Here is a 20,015-nt window from a genome sequence, read left to right as displayed (position 1 = left end):
AGTACGTAGTATCGATTTGATACTACGTACTATCCGTACTCAAACTATACGTAGTATCTCATTGATTATTATGATATGTCCCTGTCAGTATAATCAACTGGATACTTTTGGTAGAGTGTTAAATTGCTACAACACATGGTAACAACTTTTAAAGTAACCGACCTCTTACAAAAGTCCAATTTTAGCTCAAGATCTCAATTTTTTTCATTTAATATTTTAAAGGCCACATTCTTAGCTACCAAAAATAATTTTTTCTGTTTTAGATATGTTGATTAGGGGTGGAGATATGTCATTTTTTCTGACAGACGAGAAAACGGAAAATACCGTCTGCCACACCGGAAATCGTTGAAATATCGTTGAAAGTCTAACTTCAAAGAGGAATTACTTTCATATGCTTAGCTCCAAAATGTAAGATACAAGCACATTAAATAAAACGCATTTGAAAATACGCTTTGCAAATTAAGTTCATAAGTTGAGTATAAAAGGATCTTGTTATAAAAGATAAAGTTATAAAAAGTTATAAAAGATAAAGTTATAAAAAGTTATAAAAGATAAAGTTATAAAAAGTTATAAAAGATAAAGTTATAAAAGATAAAGTTATAAAAATTATAAAAGATAATGTTATAAGATAAAGTTATAAAAGGATCTTGCTATCTTCACTAACCGATTCACCAACTCATCCAGCTTCTTTTCATAGGACTCTCGTACTAGAATATGGAAGAATTTCAGAAATATCTCTTACCTCCGTTATCACTGACAGTAGAAAGTCCAGATCAAAGTTCTGAAAGAGTTCCAAAGTTCTCGAAGTCTTGTAACTTTGAAGTTTCTCTCTATCTGCTATCCACCCGCAAACTTTCAGAAGCTGAAAGTTCAAAGAGAAAATTAAAGATACAGTTTTCAACTTTTTTATGTTATATTTTTTATGTTACTTTTTAATGAAATAATTTTAAGCATTTCAAAATATCTGAAAAATCTGGCAAAATATTTTTATTATGTATTTTCTCAATTTCGTTTGGCAACGTGAATGCGATTTTTTATTATATTTTTTTTATGATTTATGCCCCAGCAACCATGCTAACTCCTTATAGAATCACTTGAAATTTTGCACACAGACATTTTACATCATTAGGCAGGATGAAGAATAGAAGTTAAAATATTAGCTTCGTGTACGACAGATCGTTGAGAGTCAAAATATTAGCTGAGTTTAAATTATATAATTTTCCCTTCATGAATATATGTACGTTTTTTAATTTTTGATTGTTGCTGTCATATTTGGCCATATGTTACTAGTGAATCAATATTTTCCAATTATTCTATTTCACTGTATGCTTATGGTTAATATTATAACATACAGTCAGAAATGTGTTATTCTTATCATTATTTTCTTGTCAGTGATGGTTGATGTTTTTGTTAATTTCGATCTAAGATTTTCAGTTCTTTGCATAAATTTCACAAAATAATGAATTTTTTATAACTTTTGTAATGATTATATTTAAACATGAGTGCAGTCTGATTAAAAAAAACTCATAAATTCAGAAATATAACAACTGTTTTGAAGAAACCCTTCGAACGAGTTCGGTTACCTTCATTGCTAGAATTATCTATAATTTCTTCTCATATTTCAGTTGCTCCCATGATTTTGATTCCCAGTCAGCTGATTGGCGCTAGCACAAGAGAGGACGTGACATTAGTGTGCAACTTAGAGTCCTATCCAAGATCTGTCACTTATTGGGTCATTGCGAGAGATATCGTCATAATCACGAATAACAAATACAAAGTAATGTACGAACCATCGGACTTGCCAGCATCGTACAAAACGAAGATGAAGCTGCTCATAAGAGATCTGCGTCCGCAAGATTTTGGATCCTACACATGCGTGGCGAAGAATTCTTTAGGAGAAACCGAAGGAACGATAAAGCTCTATGGTAAATGTTTAATTCTTTCAGACCTTTTTATTTTTACAAAGTTATACATACAGTGGCTAAAAAAAGTATTAGCAACTGACATGATAGAATGAAAATATCGGTAGATTTTTTTTTAATTCATTAAATAAAAAATGGACTTTGGAATGCAAAGTGTTTTGATAAAAAGTGTACTTTGATTGGTATCCCATTAAAACATTTGTTGAATACACTTTGTTATATATACACGGCGGGCCATAAATTTCAGGCAAACCTGTGTGCAAAAAAATATAATTTGTATTGTTTTACTAATTGAAAAAGACGTATTAGTTTTAGTTGATTAGTACAGAACAATGTCTTTAATCCGGACCCGTCGGGACTTCGACGATTCCGGATTATAGATCGTCAATTTAAATCTGGTAAGATGGCATTCAGAAATTATAAAATTAAAAATATGAAACCGTAATTTATGAAATAAGAGCAATTATGATCTAAAGGGTATCAAAATTTACAAAAAAAAAAGCTTAATATTTATTTGTTTACTTCATTAAACATATCTTTCAATGCAAGCTGTTTAAGTTGCTTCGCTTTATGTGCTAATACTTTCTCTTTAATTCTATAAACAGACATAATTTCTTGTTCAGTTTCAATGTTCCGCTGTTCAAGTATAGGCAGTTGCTAATACTTTTTTTAGTTGTCAGGAAATGTATGACTTTTCACTTTCTTCGGGAATATACTGTATCCTGAATAAGAACAGTGAGCTTACTAAAGCTCTGTTCCCAATTGTGTGGAATAGACGACACAAGCAGGAAGGGTATACGAAACCCTTTATTCTCTATTGCTTTACAAGTACTCCCGTACTTCGGGATAGAGACCAACCACTTGTGGTCTGAACGTAAAAATATAAAACTACTAACTCTAACTAAAAGCTAACTTTGAATTAATATACAAATGCCTAGCACTAAGACTGGCCTTTATTTAAAAGGGTACGTATGTAGTACGCCGAGTTGCTGAAACTACAATACGTTTGCAAATATCAAGAGGTCTAAACCTCTGGCCTTAAAAGCTAACAGCAACCGAGTGAAAAACTCGTAAGCCTGCAGTGGCACGCGACTCGCTTCCTAAATCTCCTTCTCTCTCTCTCACTCGCATATTCGCAAAGCCTACAGACCGTTTCTGCTACTGTTTGCTCCGATTGGTTAAAACAGGAAACGTAGGGTTACAGAATCTTGTACTTGGCGACTTTTGCTTCATCGCCTATACTATTTCTATATCAGCCTCGTGTACCGAAAAGTGTGCGAAAGCCATGGAGGTAGGAAGTAAGAAGGAGTCGCCCTAAACAAGTTTCTCCGTACCCTGCTCTGAAGCACCGGCGATCCCTACTTGGCGACCAAAACATTGGGTCATTTACCATTGAGTTCTATGGGATTTGACGCGTTCGGGTGTAAATAATTTGTAATTACGTCGCAAATATACATATAAATGTATATATTTTCTTTTTCTACAACACTTCAGAGTCCTAAGTATGTGAAAACAACATATTTTTAAACAACATTTCATTCTGAACGGAATTAAATGCTATACTTTTCACAGGACAGTTTTCTCAGAATGGTTTAATTTGAATGAAATATTTTCACAAGTTTTCGTTAATTACATAAGGAAACAAAAATTAAGGTAATTCGATTTTATTCGGTTAAGGTACAAAAATTAAGATCAAAGTTTATTGCATTATTAATATTAAAATTATGCATTATTTCTTTTCTATTTATAGAGCTTCTTCCTAAAATACTTTCTTAAATATGACATGATTTTTTGGCTTCTGAGGCATCTTTTAAATCGAAAAATGTAAGTCAATTTATAATTAATGCTCTATTCGGTTCATTTAAAATTAGAGAATTGTTAGGAATTAGCGAAATACTTTAAATAAATATTTCTCTAATTCCTAATAATTAAATAGGTATTAAATAGTATTTGACGTCGTGTATATTTATTAATTTTTACGAGGATTGCAGCATTTGATGGTAATTTTATTTTTAATTAACCCAAATAAGTAAAACGTGTAAGCCTAAAGTGATTATTTTTCAGATATATAAAATTAAAACGATGGGTTTAAAACGAGCAGCAGTAAAGCCTCTTCTCTAAAAAATTTTAAAAGGTACATGTTACAATAATATATGGATGTGAAAAAAATTTGTTTTATTTAAAACATTTTGACGTTTGGAAAATAAAATAAAAGTAGCGAATACTCTATCAAGGGTATCGAAAGACGTATACAATTTTAAATGTACCGTAAGGTATTTTTCATTCTTTAAGCATAACATTTTTCTTAAAATCTATATTTTTGTAGTGCAACAGCTTGGAATTTTATAAAACAAATTCATAATCAAAATCGCTGTTGTTAGTTATCGAAAAATAACCAAGATGTGATTTTTGCGTAAATGTCAGTAAACTATACAAATTGCTATTATCCATCACACTATGAATGTTTCTTTCATGCGAGAGTGTCCCTTTTTCGATTTCTATGGAACTGTTGTGTGTGGAAATACTATCAGAATCTTGTCAAGCGAGCTTCTGAATCTAAACAAAGAAACACCCCGTCTGGTGACCCAAGCTTCAAAGCAGTGCTTCACTTCTAGCGCGGAATGGCCCCTCCTCCCTTTCCTACCTCCATGCGAAATACACTGAAACGTTATACCTAATATATGCGTTTTATTTTATCATCTTACCTGTTACAGATGGAAATATTATTCGTTTTTAAATTTCATTAGGTTGTGCCAAATATGAATGACACTGCTGAACTGGAATTTTCGAAGTTACATTTCATTTTCCCAAACTTGAGTTATTAATTAATATTTTACTTTTAAATCGACGCTTTTCTAAATCCTTAAATCTCATTAATTGAGAAGGCTACATTAAAAGTCTCGAAATTTTAAAAGAAACAGTAATGTAATATTGAAATTTGGATTGTTTTGTTAACTTTATAATAATAAAAACAAAGAATACTATGTGTAAAACAATCTTCGACAACGGATTATTGTGAAGAATAAAATACATGGTTAAAAAATACAGGTTTCTCGTTGCAACGGAATGAAATACGGTAAAGAGTTAAGTTAAATAAAAAATACTTCAAAATTGTTAGCACAGAAGGTCTATTAATTTCGTTATGGCATTTTGCATTAATTCATTATAAACGGCGAATCAATTTTCAAATTGTTCGCACCAAATATTACAGCCCTGTATCATATTTAAAGAAATTAAATAATGAAGAATCTGCATAAATGTATGTATGTTTCTCGCATTGTGATAAAGCAAAGGTACCTAGAGATATTCAGTTTTGTATAACGTAATCCTCCATTCGAATATGGCATCCGGAAGTCCAAATTTACAATTTGTTTTATTACCTGTTTTCCATTTTGTAAAGCATTTATGAATTTTTGATTAACAAATTCAACGTTCTTAAAGGGAGCACTGGAGACATTGTACGGGAGGGAAAGCATTTTTTTTCCTCCAGCACGCGACACTGTGTATCGTAAATTCTAAAGATATGCTCTTTTAAATATTTTTCGATATTGCAGTTGAACTAAATTTTTTGTTTTAAGTGCGAAGAACATGATATTTAATAAATAAAGGTAACATACAAAGCGTTAAAAAAACGCCCCTTTGGGCGTAATATAAAATCTGAAAGCTTTGAGTATTTTTTTCCCCCTATTTCTATTCTCTTTAACCATATAATAAAATTAACTTACTACAGTTGTAGAGACATCTGAAGCAGATGACATGAAAAATGAGCAATGCCCTCGCCAGGGCTCGAACCTCGGACCTCTCGAATATACTCCCCCTCCCCGAGTATGCTAACAATTACACCACAAAGGCATGCTAAGAAGGCGGGAGAAATACCTTATACAGTAAACGAAAACGACTCCTACCAGCTTCTGAAGATATACCTGAGCGAAGAACTTTTAGTTAGACATTAACGATCTGCTTCTATAATTTAGTGGCAACGATCTTCGTCTGCAGTCGATAGACTCGAAAACGAGAAAACCTAGATCATTCCTGACATAACAAGATTTAAAATTAGCATAATTTCATAGAAAAACAAATAAAACTTTCTTCTACTTTAAATTTGTAAGACAGAGCTTTTGTATGAAAGTTGGCGGTATATTACAGGCAAAAGTTGTGGCCGTGATAACAATTTAATGAACACAGTAATTATAAAATCTTTAATCTGTGCTTTTCAAATGCATTCGTTTGATCAATCGATGGAGAAAGGTTAATTAGAGAGACACATCTGTTTTCCTAATTACTTCGCAGATTCATGGAAATCCTTAAGTCTAGACTAAATTCTTTAAATTTAACTCTTTAAGCACAGTGTTTCTCTTTCCGTAACTTTGTACTCTAACTGTGTTAAATATAAAAAATCTGGTGTGTACACCACATGACTTCCTTATAATAATGGAATATTAAATTATACGCATTTTTTCTTACATTTTATTTAAACTTATTAGTTTGAATTAAACCTACTTAGCCGACAAAAAGAGAGCAAGCAAAAAGAGAGGTGCACAACTACATGTTATAGCAGTCCTATATGCAAAATTTCAACGCTCTGGGGGATACTCGTTTTTGAGTTATGCGAGCTACATGTATGCATACATACGTACTAATTTCTAATCCTGGAATTTAATTTCGTTTATTTATGTACGTATGTATAGACGTCATGTAAAGACTTCACGAAACGTACGTACAGACGTCATGAAAAAAATCTTATCTGAATCCATTTTAAATTCTTTTCTTTTCAATCCGTTTCGGGGAAAAGATTCCTTTATTCTGTACGGATGTCACACATTCTGTAAAGATGTCCTTACGTACAGATATCACACAAAATCATCGTTAAATTGCCTTTATAGCGGTCAAAATGGAATATTTCGTTAAAATATGATACCTGAAAATTTTCGGTATTACAATACTTCTTTTACTTCGTACAAGAAAATAAAAATGTTTTTCCTGTATACTTGAGCTTAAAATTAATGCATTCGTCGAGTTTTATGATAACTTAAATAAATTTTGAGGTAACACATAATATGTTGCGGGAAATTCAACACGTTTGGGATACGAATTAATAATAATTATCATCCGTATACCAGGAATTTGAGATAATGAAAAATTATACTGTTTTATAAAAACATAGCAATACAGACTTTTATTTTTAATTTTTTTCGAGATAATATATTAACGCTATCTTATGCGTGATGTATTTGTGTTTATACTATGGCTTAAATGTAAATATTTTAATAACTTCCTTTCTTAAGAAACTTACTTCAATTAATCGAAACAGACAAAAACTCTTTATCTTGGATTTTCCCTTGCAATATCTCACCAATTATGTGTTTTAGTAAAGAGATATATAAGTAATTCACATGTAATGGTCCTAAAACTTTATTTTTATTGATCCCTTTTAATATTTCTTTATAAAATACTTTTTAACGATAAGCAACAAAATTCAGTTTCCTGCATTTTCCACTGATCACGCATAATTACCAAGAAGTCCTTGCAAAACACCACTTTGGAAAACAGATTTAAAAATGCGATTCATAAGTACTTCATTTGTCGCTACCGGACATTTATCTTTTCATTCCGCTGATACCAAAAAACGAAATCCATTACATAAAATTGTAGAGACATACATCTTTATTGTCACATTTTTGGATACCATTTAGAAAGCAGAATTTCCCTTTAAAAATGGCAGATATATTTATCTAGTAATTTAATTAACGCATTCTTTTTTTTTTATTTTATTCTACTAAATAACAGGAACCAAGCGCAAATCAATCGTTTTCTTTTACACACAGAAAGAGAGGAGATAAATATGTAATGAAACTTGATTAAGGCATCTGAATTATCCGTAATGAGGCTAATATTCTCGTGTGGAATTTCTTCTTGCTAAAACTAAAAGAATAAGTATCTTTTATAGCTTATAAAAGACAACGGAATAAAAATGTAATAGGTAGTGAATCAGCGGAAATATGTTTCATTCCGAAGACTCTTACTAATATCTCGTTTTTGTTTTTGTTTTTTCCTCTACAGAAAAACCTAGGCAAGGGATAACAGATTCGACCGATTATCATTATACAGGTAAGTGATATTTCTTATTTTCTTTAGCATTAATGTATTTTGATGATTAATGCTTTGTTTCAAATGATTATTAGTTTACAGATCATTTTAATCTTCCGAAAGGTTTCTGCAATGAAAGGCATTTATGTTTTTAATGTTTACGTGTTTGAACTAATGGCTTATGCTATGAAATATAATTTTAAAGGTAAAAGGAGAATTGGGCATTTATTTAAAAATCTTTCGTAGCATAAAAAATTAATCTGTTTCGTAAGTGCGTAAAGATTAATAACATATTTTTAATAAAGTTATATTTTATGAGCCAAAGAAACACGAAGTTGAAATAACTGGAATAATAAGTAATTTTTATTTTTATAATACATTTTCAATTTTATGCGTTTAAAAATTCGTGAAATAGCTTTTTATTTGTGTTACAGTATTTTTAACGACGGTATTCATAAGGACATGATCTATCGTTTGTTCGCAGATTTTTATTATTTTATTATTTTAATTATTTTATGAATTACTTTGTCGAAGTTTATTCCCATTGCCCTTTTTAAACTTTTAATATTTATTCGTACGTTGCAGCACAATTGAACGTGGATTTTTCTCATATTATTTTTAAATGACATTTTTAGCGTTTGCTTTTGCTTTATTTCTTAAATATTTATTTTTTCAAGATGGCATTAGGCGTATTTTTAGACGTTAGATTATTCTCTTCGATTATTAGTTCCCCCTCTGGTCTTTCATAAAATAATATGAATTTCGTGCAACTCATGCGTCAAATCAATGGAAGGAAGGAAGTCAAATTGTAATAATGCAATTAAAAAATTAACTATGTCCAGATCATAAATAAAACATTTTTATAATAAATTTTGCAAGAGGATAAATAAAGTCTTGTTAGAAATTAGCACATATTATTTTTAACAGTTTAACTGAGAAGATATTTTAAATGTTATTTTTAATCTCGTTTGTATATTTACACATTTAGCAAATTTTTATAAACATATACATATATATAATCATGTGCTTAAATACAGATTGCCTTATTTTTAGACCAAAGGGGCTTTGTCTCTGAAGGACTTTAGTTTTCGTTTTGCGATTTTGCGTTGGTTCACTATAAATGTCCGTTTCACTTTTTAAACTGTTGCCACCGAATGTTAGAGTCCTGCGTTATATTTGAAGAAATTAAATAACGAAAAACCTCCATAAACGTATGTATAATTTTTCGCATTGTGATAAAGCAACGGTACATAGAGCCATCGAATTTTGAATGGCGTAATCCCACTGCGAATATAGGCATGCCTAAATTTGAAATTTGGAATTTGCTTTATTATCGATTTCATATTTTATAAAACTCTGACGACTTTCTTATTTACAAAATCTGATGTGTACACCACATGACTTCCTTGTACGGAATATCAAATTATACACACTTTTTCTTCCATTTCATTTAAACATATTGAATTCAATTAAATCTACTTCGCCGACAGCGCATAAACCACAATAGAATAAATGCATTTTTCAAAATTCACTCTAGTATTTAGCCTACCAGCCGCCGAGCGGTAACGTCGCTGAACACTGGTAGTTCGGTCCGAGGTTCGAATCCCGCGAACGGGCTGGCTGCATGGGTGTTTTCGTGGTTTTCCCCATGTGTAACGTGTATACGAGCCAGTTCCCCTTAAAAAGTCCTCCATGAAGGCATCCCTCCCTTAACGCAGATAGCCCTCGAGTGCTTTGCCGTAATCTAATACACACCACCACTCTAGTATTTGTTTACCATAGCGACACTCTGGCGCTAGATTCACTTAACAGTATTATATTTCGTTCATATTATAACTCATAATGCACAAAATTTATATCATTTAAAGAATAGAATTATAGATAATTCTATTCTTTAAAAGATATAAATTCAAATGATATAATTTTAATTTATTTGATTAATGATTTAAATGATATAATTTTAATGATATAAATCGTTGCCACATGCTCTATTCAAATACTATAATAAAGTTAGAACGATGTATAAAAGAAATTAATCAAACAAAACAAAATAGAAACAGTTTTTCACAGACGATTGAGTATTTCTCATGCAATTAATTCAGTTCTCACAAAATATTTAATTCAGTTCTTTCAAAAATGCATAAAAACTCAAAATATCTATATTAAAAATTACGAAGTAAATCTTAAACACTTATTTCCTCGAAAAAATTCCAGAAACTATTCAGCATGATTTAATTCGCAATAATAAATGAAGGCGTTATCTTTGTTGTTGCGAAGCTACGTTTCTCTAGATTGTCAACAAATCCACTAGTCTGCTATTTCAAATGTAAACAAACAACGGCCGCAATCAAGAAGAGGATTAGGCTTAGCGGCATTTAAACAACTTTAAAATTGTTGATAATTTTAAAAATATTCCATAGAGATTTACTAAAGGCATAAAAACCTTAACCGGAAGATAAAAACCACATAATTCAATCATTTTTAAAGCAAAAAATGTACAATTTACAAACATATAAGAGTAAGGAAACTGAGATCACTGAACCGGATAACAGAGTGGATATATATATAAATATATTTATATACGTTTAGTGCGGCCGATTGCAACCAAAATACGAGGTGCACATCTACATGTTATAGCAGTCCTATATATAAAATGTCAGCGTTCTGAGGCTACACGTTTTTCAGTTATGCGAGATTCGTACGTACGCACACACGTACATACGTTCGTACAGACGCCACGAAAAATTCTCTTCAGAATTCATTTTAAAGCAGTTTTATAATTTTTTTGGTGGAAAAGAGTCTTTTATTCTGTCCTTACGTACAGATATGACGCAAAAACATCGTTAAATTGCATTTGATAGCGGTCAAAATGGATATTTTCATTGAAATATGCTGCCTGAAACTTTTCGCGATTACAATACTTCCTTTTTACTTCGTACAAGGAAGTAAAAAACCCAAGGATTTCAAAGGGAGCCGTGGCAACGTTGTACCGAAAAATCATTTTTATCTCCAGCGCGTGAGACTGCGTATCGGAAATTCTAAAGATATGCTTATTTCAAAACTATTTTGCGATATTGCTGTTGAACTGAATTTTATAGTTTAAGTGCGAAGAACGTGATATTTAATAAATAAAGGTAACCCACAGAATGTTAAAAAATGCCCCTTTGGACGTAATTTAAAATCTGAAACCTTTCAGATTTTTTTTTTTTTTTTTCTTTATTTTTTAAAAGTTATTTTATTTTGGAACAAGCCTTTGCTGTATTTTCTAAATTTCTAATGTTTTCCTGCCGGAATGAGTTTTTAAGATTACAGTTAATATATATAGAATGTAGAAATGAGTATTTAAGCTGAAGTCTAGGTCACTTTAGTAAGAGAGCGTGTTCCATCTTTCGGCCACGTTGTTGCTGCTGTCTAAGTTTACTGTTCTACGGCCGCGGACATACTACTGTTTGCCTGCTAGTATATGCCCGTGATCTTTGAAATAAGGACCAACTCCGTTAGTTGATGCTACGCAGGTTCGGCTGATTAAAATTAATTAGTATAACATAAGTTTAGAATTCCCATTTTCATTTAAAGCCGAAATGGAGGCTTATTTTACGCCCGACAAAGTGCCATCTGTAGCGTATTCGGAAACTAAGTACCATTTCATTCTAGCGCCGTCGCAGCGCTGTTATAGGCGTCCCGCGCATGCGCACTAGTCTTTCTTGTTCACTGACTTTCAATTGTCGCCATTTTGGTTGCTCTATGTTGTGTTTTCAGTTTGCTGTGCACATTAAAAATGTTTAAGACAATTAGTTCTCCCGCTGACTGTGAGATTCGTGCCGTGATTAAATTTTTGAACGCGAGGAATGTTAAACCGGCCGAAATTTATCGTCAAGTGACAGAAGTTTACGATGAATACGCGATAAGTGATGGAATGGTGAGAAAGTGAGTAGGAATGTTTAATGCAGGTCGAACAAATGTCCACGCCGAGGCTCGGAGTGGTCGGCCTTCTGTTGTCACCGATGATTCGGTAAAGAAAGTTGATGAAGCAATTCATGAGAACAGACGCTTCACAATGACAACTCTTTCAGAGGCATTTTCACAAATTTCACGTACAGTTTTGTTCGAAATTGTGTCTGACCGCTTGAATTATCGCAAACTGTGTTCCCGATGTCTTCCAAAAATGCTCACTGATGTTCACAAAACAAAGCGACTTGGTAGTGCCCTGACATTTCTCACGCGGTACAGTGATGAGGGAGAAAACTTTTTAAACCAAATTGTGACAGGTGATGAAACTTGGGTGTGTCAGTTCACACCAGAATCAAAACAACAACAATCGATGGAGTGGAGACACATTCATTCTCCGAAAAAAACAAAAGTTCAAATTGACAATATCATCACAAAATATCATGTGCACTGTCTTTTGGGATAGGAAAGGCGTTTTGCTTACTGAATTTCTTCCCAGAGGTGAAACCATTAATGCGGCACGATATTGTGAGACTTTAACAAAACTAATGCGTGCCATTCAAAACAAACGAAAAGGAATGCTCAGTAAAGGAATTGTGTTGCTCCATGACAATGCTCGGCCCCATACTGCTGGTGTCACTCAATCTTTAATTGGACAGTTTCATTGGGAGCAGTTCGATCACCCGCCGTACAGCCCGGACTTGGCGCTGTCCGACTATCACTTGTTCCTGCACATGAAGCACGAGCTTGGTGGCAAGCGCTTTGGATCTGACGATGACACGAAAAATGCTGTGGAGTCGTGGTTATCGAAACTGGCGGGAAGTTTCTTTGACGATGGTATACAAAAACTGGTCACCCGCTATGACAAGTGTTTGATCATTGGCGGAAACTATGTTGAAAAATAGTTTAAGACATGTATTTTCATCTAAAAATAAAATTGGATTCGAAAAAATTGCTTTACTATTTTTTTTTTTTTTTTTTTTTTTTTTTTTTCAGAACGGTACTTAGTTTCCGAATACGCCTTGGGTTGGAATAAAGTGTAATTTACCGCCAGGTGGCGAAGTGGCTAGCCCGTCGTGCAGTTGCACCGCAGTACCGATTGCCAAACTGGCTAAAAAATTTTACGATAATAGTAGTAATGTACAGAATCCTACCATTCCCATTCTTTATTATGATCCCATCAGTAATGTCAATAAGAAAAGACCTCGCGCAGCGATCAAGCCCCTCCTTTAAATTTTGTAAATAATTATTGAAAAAATAGAAAAAAATATTAATTACTTTATGGTATTGTGTATTATCTGTGAATTTATATTCTGCTGCATTCTTGTGTTCTGTATGCGCTACTGTTTCTTTCCATTGTATTCATGTAATTAGTCCACCTGTATAAGAACTGAGTTTTGTAACTTGAGGCATTTCTTTTTCGCGCACTTACCTTGCACGTTCTTCACTTCAACGTGTCATGCAGGTACAGCTATGGACTCGTTCGGCTCCTAAGACTGTTTATGGACTTATTGCATCATTTTGTACTCCCGCATGTGACATTTCGTTCACTGCTTCTTCCCAACTGCTATTATGGACCTTTCTGTACTGTATTAGAACTTTCATACGTTAGAGAATCGGCTTTAATATTATCCTCGGGGTAGTGCACCTGCGCGGTCACCTGTCTCAAAGAAAGTCTATGTAAAGAAGGAAAGGTTCCATAGACGTAATGTAAACCAGTTTGTCTTCTACGCCGCTAGAAAGAAGAGGGAAAATTCGCCAAAGGATTTGGCGACGGAACCTGTTGGCGAGAATTTCCCCCTTTGTGATGTACCTGACCGAGATTTTCCACCTTCGCCATGTGTACGAGAAATTGAGGAACACGGATTAAGATGAATCGTTCTTTGACTTTTCGCAATAATTTAAACTCGAATTTTCGTGCTTTTTTGTTTTACTAGTTGAACTTGTATCATCCATATCGCAGTTTGATGTCTGATTTTATATCTGTCAATATGTAGGGGAGAAAAATGGAGTCACACAGCTTTGAACTCTTCATAAACGTGACCGTCGAACCTGTTCAAACTTCGACATCAGCTTCGAGCTTTGGCGCTTTTAGGCGACAGATATTTCACGCATGAGCAGTTGTGTCTCTTTTCGTTCGAAGGAAGCCACTCCTGCTGCTGCGAAGCTTTCCTTCTTAACAACACATATTCTTTGCCTGTCTTGCAAGCCAATGCCTTGCCTGAGCCGGGGTTCGATCTCCGGGGTGGGGAAGGTTGACTCAACCTTTCATCCGTCAAGTGAGTCGATAACGTGAGTACCAAGTTCGCTTGGGGACTAAACACCGGGGGTCTTGCGGCAAGCTGACCACTTGCCCAGGGCATATGCTGATGCACCCCGAGCCCAAAGGTCAAAAAACAGAACAAGTGCACTGCAAGCCGTTGCCCATTAGGCCTGTTGCGCAACTTAATTTAAAGTGCAATTTAACCCTTCTTTAGAATTGTTACTTACAAGAATTCAGCGAACAGTCACTGCACTGTTCTTTAGTGTTCTAGTCGAGCTAGAATTATACAGCAGTATATATTTTACATAATTCTATATGTAAACGCTAAGAATGTGTTAAATCATGGATCCGGAGCATTTTGACATTATAATCTCGCATCGTAGTGAGCCATATTACGAAGTTTTTTATACATCTACAATAGAACTTGAGCTGCACTAACATAATTAGTCGCATATAAACATTTACACTTTCTTTTTTTGAAGAATTCTGTAGCATTTATACGGGAAACGATTTCCTGAAGGATATGTTAATCGAATTTCATTTTAATCGCAGCAAAACAAATGGTGGTCTATACATGTTACGAAAAGAATACTTTTCTTCTTACACTTGTTTTCTCTTCGTCTGCTTTCTTTTGAAAGATGTTTTGCCATCTAAGTGCATAACCAGAAGCCTTCTTGTTCTTTGTTGTTGCTGTTACCAAAGTCACCTGCCTGGCAATGGTTACCACAAGCCCACAATGTTCATCGCGGCAAGAAAACAAATGCGATGTCACTGGCAAGAACCTTCAGCATCATACAGAGGGCAGCACGACTTTAGCTCAGTTCCGTCCCCAATTCGGAGAAGACAGTATCCGGGGGGACAGATCTTCTACCCCTCTTCCCCTATAGGAAACCTCTCGAGATGACTTTTAGCTCGCAGCACATTTAAAGTGTTCCCATGCCACACAGACACTATACATTCACAAACTTCCATGCCTTCTAGTCACTAACCATTATCCCGTTTGGGCGGCTTCCTTTTCTTTGGATTAAAATTTATTGTGGATGATCATAATAGTTACTGAATACCTTCTAATAATTAAATTGCAAAGCATTATTCGATTATTGCCTGAAGATATTCTAATAATTAAACTGTACATCATTTGTCGATTGATGTTCCAGAATGATTCGTTATCATCAAAACAGAAAAAAAAAATTTAAAGCATAATTTTTTAAGTAAAGTATTATTATATAATTGAAAGCTAATTATAAAAAAAGGGAGATTGAGAAATGTTTACTATAACTTATCAAATATAAAGAGTGAGACAACTACTCTTCGAATTCCACTGTAGAGACATTAGGTATTTTTTGGAAGCCAGAGAGCTAAAAAAATTAGCAATCGCCTTCCCCGGGAATCGAACCACGGACATGTGGAATACGCACCCAGCGTGCAGAACCACTACACCACACTACACCACGGAGGAACTCTAAGAAGGCGGGAGAAATACCTTATATACTCCCGCTTTTAAAGGGTGACTGGAGTTTTTAGGAGACCCATTCGCCAAATCCTGGGTGCGGAGAATCATCATCCAACACCCTTTTAGTTCGGGCGCCACTGTAGAGACATTAGATATTTTTTGGAAGCAGGTAAGATGAAAAATGAGCAATCGCCTTCACCGAGAATCGAACCATGGACCTCTGGAATACCGGCCCAGGGTGCAGAATCACTACACTACGAAGGCAGGCTAGGAAAGCGGGAGAAATACCTTATACCACTTTCTGCTATTTTTACCGCTAAAGAAAGATAAACAAATAAAGTAAACTTTGCCTTTATCTTTAATTTTAATAAACACATGGCAAAAAGAATGATTTTACGATTTATATAAACTTAAGGAAATGTATTAAAATTAATTGCTTTAAAACTAATATTGTTCAGTCAGTGACAACCGAAAAAGAGCTCCTTTAATTTAGGTTTAAAATAATACGCTAAATAATGATTTTTGGAGAAGTCAAACAACACGAATCAGCTCAATATTTGTAAATTTTGCAGGACTATTTCCGATGGTTTAACTACACAACCATCTTCCTCACCAGCCTAAGTGCAAATGAACGAGACAAGATAATGGTGATAAGATAAGAATAGAGCTACTGGCTACATAAGTTAAGCTACTCATTACAGAAGTTTAGCTACTCGCGCCATCTGCTGATGAAGCAAAACTAAAACATAATTTCCTTAAAGGCTGAAGACAAAGATGATTTGGAATTAACTAGAACAGAAAGATTTTTCTGAATGTGAAATGCCTCTAAAAAATTTGATTCACCAATGGAAGATGTTTCTTAAATACGTTTGGCTGCATCAAAATACAAAGTGTGATTTTCAGACCTACAATGCTGGGCGACAAGGGATTTCTGTGTTTGCTTTTTCTTAACATATACCTCATGCCTTTTAACGAGCTATTTTAAGGCTCTCTTGGTTTGACCAGTGTAAATTAAACAACACCAACAAGGAATTCTGTGAATGCCCCAGGAATCCATATCCGGAATGGATTCCTTAAGTATGGATCTGGGAATTTGACTGAGAGGAGAAAAACTACCCGAAAGTTAAATTTCTGTAAAATACCCCCAATTTTGTAGCTAATCTACGAAAAGAAAGGAATGAGACTTCAAAATTCTTATAATCTCCTAAAACGAGGGTGTATGCTTGTGTGTGTGATTATGGCAAAGCTTCGAGAGCTATCTGCCTAAGGGAAGGGATGCCTTCGTGGAGGACTTTCTAAGGGAAACTGGCTCGTATACACGTTACACATGGGGAAAACCACGAAAACGCCCATGCAGCCAGCCCGTTCGCAGGATTTGAACCTCAGACCGAACTACCAGTGTTCAGCGACTTTTACCGCTCGGCCGCTGGTGGGCACCGAGGATGTACGAGATGATGTGATGAGATGAGAAATTTTTAACTTCTTGGTTAATAATAATGTTGTTATTTGATTTCTTCAATAAACGAAAAAGAATTTAACTAGTACAGGAATTCAAACCAGATTTCAAAGAAATTTTTAAAACATTTTCAAGTTATAAATATTTCTATTGAAATTTATGTAATCCGTAATATCCAAAGTTATCTTACACATCTATTAACAGATTTCATTCAGTAAATTCAAAAGTTTTTTAAATGAGAAAAATCTAATACAATATTTCAAATGCAGTCAAGAGAAATCTAATGCCAGTATTTCAAATTTTTAGCTTCTCTGTATGTTCTTGTTATTGCAATCGCGAAGTGTTTTTGTGTATTTATTCATCACAGCTAATGTTTCATATTTTAGAAACAAAACTAAAACAGGATGAAATTACAAGCGAAGAAATACGGCCAGTGGCAGACAACATTAAACTTGGTACGTAGGATCTACATGAATTTTCATAACACATAAATGAAAAAAGGGTTATATATTAAGTATATGTGTGTATGTTATATTATGTGTATATTATGTGTGTATTATTTGGACCAGGCTGGAGTAAATTGTCTTAAAAATTCAATAATAATTCCTGTACATTTCTACTTCACAAAAGTACTTTGTAATATGTTTCTAAAAAAAAATCTGATGTGTACACCCCATAACTTCCTTGTACGGAATATTAAATTATACGCATTTTTTCTTGCATTTCATTTAAACTTATTCAATTGAATTAAACCTACTTCGCCGACAGAGCATAAACCACAATAGAATAAATGCATTCTTTAAAATTCACTTAGTTTACCATAGCGACACTCTGGCGCCAGGTTTACTTAACAGTATTATATTTCGTTCATATTATAACTCAGAAGGCACAAAATTTATATCATTTAAAAAATTATCTAATCGTTGCCACATGTTCTATTCAAATACTGTAATAAAGCTAGAACTATGTATAAAAGAAATTAAGCAAACAAAACAAAACAGAAACAGTTTTTCACAGACGATTGAGTATTTTTCATTTAATTAATTCAGTTCTCACTTCGCGAGAAGGAAAAATTACATAAAAACTCAAAATAACTATATTAAAAATTACGAAGTAAATCTCAAACGCTTATTTCCTCGAAAAAATTCCAGAAAGCATTAAGCTTGATTTAATTGCAATAATAAATGAATGCGTTATCTTTGTTGTTGCGAAGGTAAGTTTCTCTAGATTGGCAACAAATCCACTAGTCTCCTGTTTCAAATGTAAACATCAATGGCCGCCATAAAAAAAAGGCTTAGCGGCACTTAGACAACTTTAAAATTGTTGATAGTTCTAAAAATATTGCATACACATTTACTAAAGGCATAAAACCCTTAACCGGAAGATAAGAACAACATAATTCAATAATTTTTCAGGCAAAAAATGTACAATTTACAAACATATGAGAGTAAAGAAACTGGGATCAGTGAACCGGGTATCAGAGTGGATATATATATATATTCGTTTCGTTCGGCCGATTGAAACCAAAATACGAGGGGCACATCTACATGTTATAGTAGTCTTGTATACAAAATCTCAACGTTCTGAGGCTACTCGTTTTTGAGTTATGCGAGATACGTACATACGTTCGTACAGACACCACGAAAAATTCTCTTCGGAATTCATTTTAAAGCAGTTTTTTAGTTTTTTTGGAGGAAAAGAGTCTTTTATTCTGTCCTTACGTATAGATATCACGCAAAAACATCGTTAAATTGCATTCGAGAGCGGTCAAAGTGGATATTTTAGTTGAAATATGCTGCCTGAAGCTTTTCGCGATTACAATACTTCCTTTTTACTTCGTACAAGGATGTAAAAATCTGATGTGTGAACAACATGACTTTCTCGTACTGAATATTAAATTATACCCATTTTTTTCTTGCATTTCCTTTAAACATATTGGTTTGATTTAAATCTACTTCGCCGACAGCGCATAAACCACAATATAATAAATGCACTCTTTAAAAATCAATATATTTGTTTAGTATAGCGACACTCTGGTCTCAGGTTCACTTAACATTTCGTTCATTTTTTAACTCAGAATGCACAAAATTTATGTGATCTTAAGAATTATCTAATCGTTGCCACATGAACACAAACCAAAATATTCTTTTTGTTTCGAAATCAGACGTTCTTTCGTTTCGAATGTTGATTTAAATTACGTAACCAAATGAAATTTTTCTTTATATGATATTCTTATAAATTACATATAAATAAACATTACTTTTCTGTCATTTATTATATTTTTCTGCTAATTATTTATCTTTTCTGTATTTTTTTAACAACCCTCGAAATAAACGTGATTTTGGATTAGTTTTGGATGCCTTTTCTGGCATTACTGACAGTGTACAGCAATAAATGAGTTCATGTACTAGCAATAAATAGCGCATTGCAAAATAATCGTTATTTGTTCCTTTTTTCCAGCCCTTAATAATTGTCTGCATTTGTTTAATAGAGAGAAAAGAACCCAGGCAAGAAACAGAGCGACAGCAAATGAAAGCAAATATTCAACATACAGGTAAAATATATTCCCTAATAACATGTTTATGAGCGTGTGTGAAATTTTTAGAAGAAAGAAAAATTTTAATTAAACCTAACTACATTTTAATGATTTATCTACTGTGTCTTTATAAATTCAATTATGTACGATTTTCCTTTAAAACTTTTCTGTATTATAAGCAAAAGAAAAGAACCTTATGTGTGCACCACATGACTTCCTTGTACGGAATATTAAATAATACGCAATTTTTCTTGAATTTCATCTAAACTTATTGGATTGAATTGAATCTACTTTGTCGATAGCGCACAAAATATAACAAAATAAATGCACTCTTTTAAAATTCACTATAT

The 20,015-nt window shown here is 33.4% G+C and overlaps 1 protein-coding gene across 1 annotated transcript in view; it reads left to right on the top strand.

Moving 5' to 3' along the window:
- The window catches only part of LOC118201156 (lachesin-like), a 259,543-nt gene that overhangs the window by 236,932 nt on the left and 2,596 nt on the right, over positions 1-20,015 (top strand). Inside the window, exons 6-9 of the mRNA XM_085806926.1 lie at positions 1,626-1,925; positions 7,983-8,030; positions 17,516-17,584; positions 19,621-19,683. Coding sequence (XP_085663052.1) covers positions 1,626-1,925; positions 7,983-8,030; positions 17,516-17,584; positions 19,621-19,683 — 480 coding nt within the window. The remainder of the gene's footprint in view (positions 1-1,625; positions 1,926-7,982; positions 8,031-17,515; positions 17,585-19,620; positions 19,684-20,015) is intronic.

This window comes from Stegodyphus dumicola, chromosome 12 (genome assembly GCF_044657685.1).
Source record: "Stegodyphus dumicola isolate Sdum_Otavi_A_Nest chromosome 12, ASM4465768v1".
NCBI classification, from domain to species: Eukaryota; Metazoa; Arthropoda; class Arachnida; order Araneae; family Eresidae; genus Stegodyphus; species Stegodyphus dumicola.
This window is presented reverse-complemented; position numbering and strand designations above follow the sequence as displayed.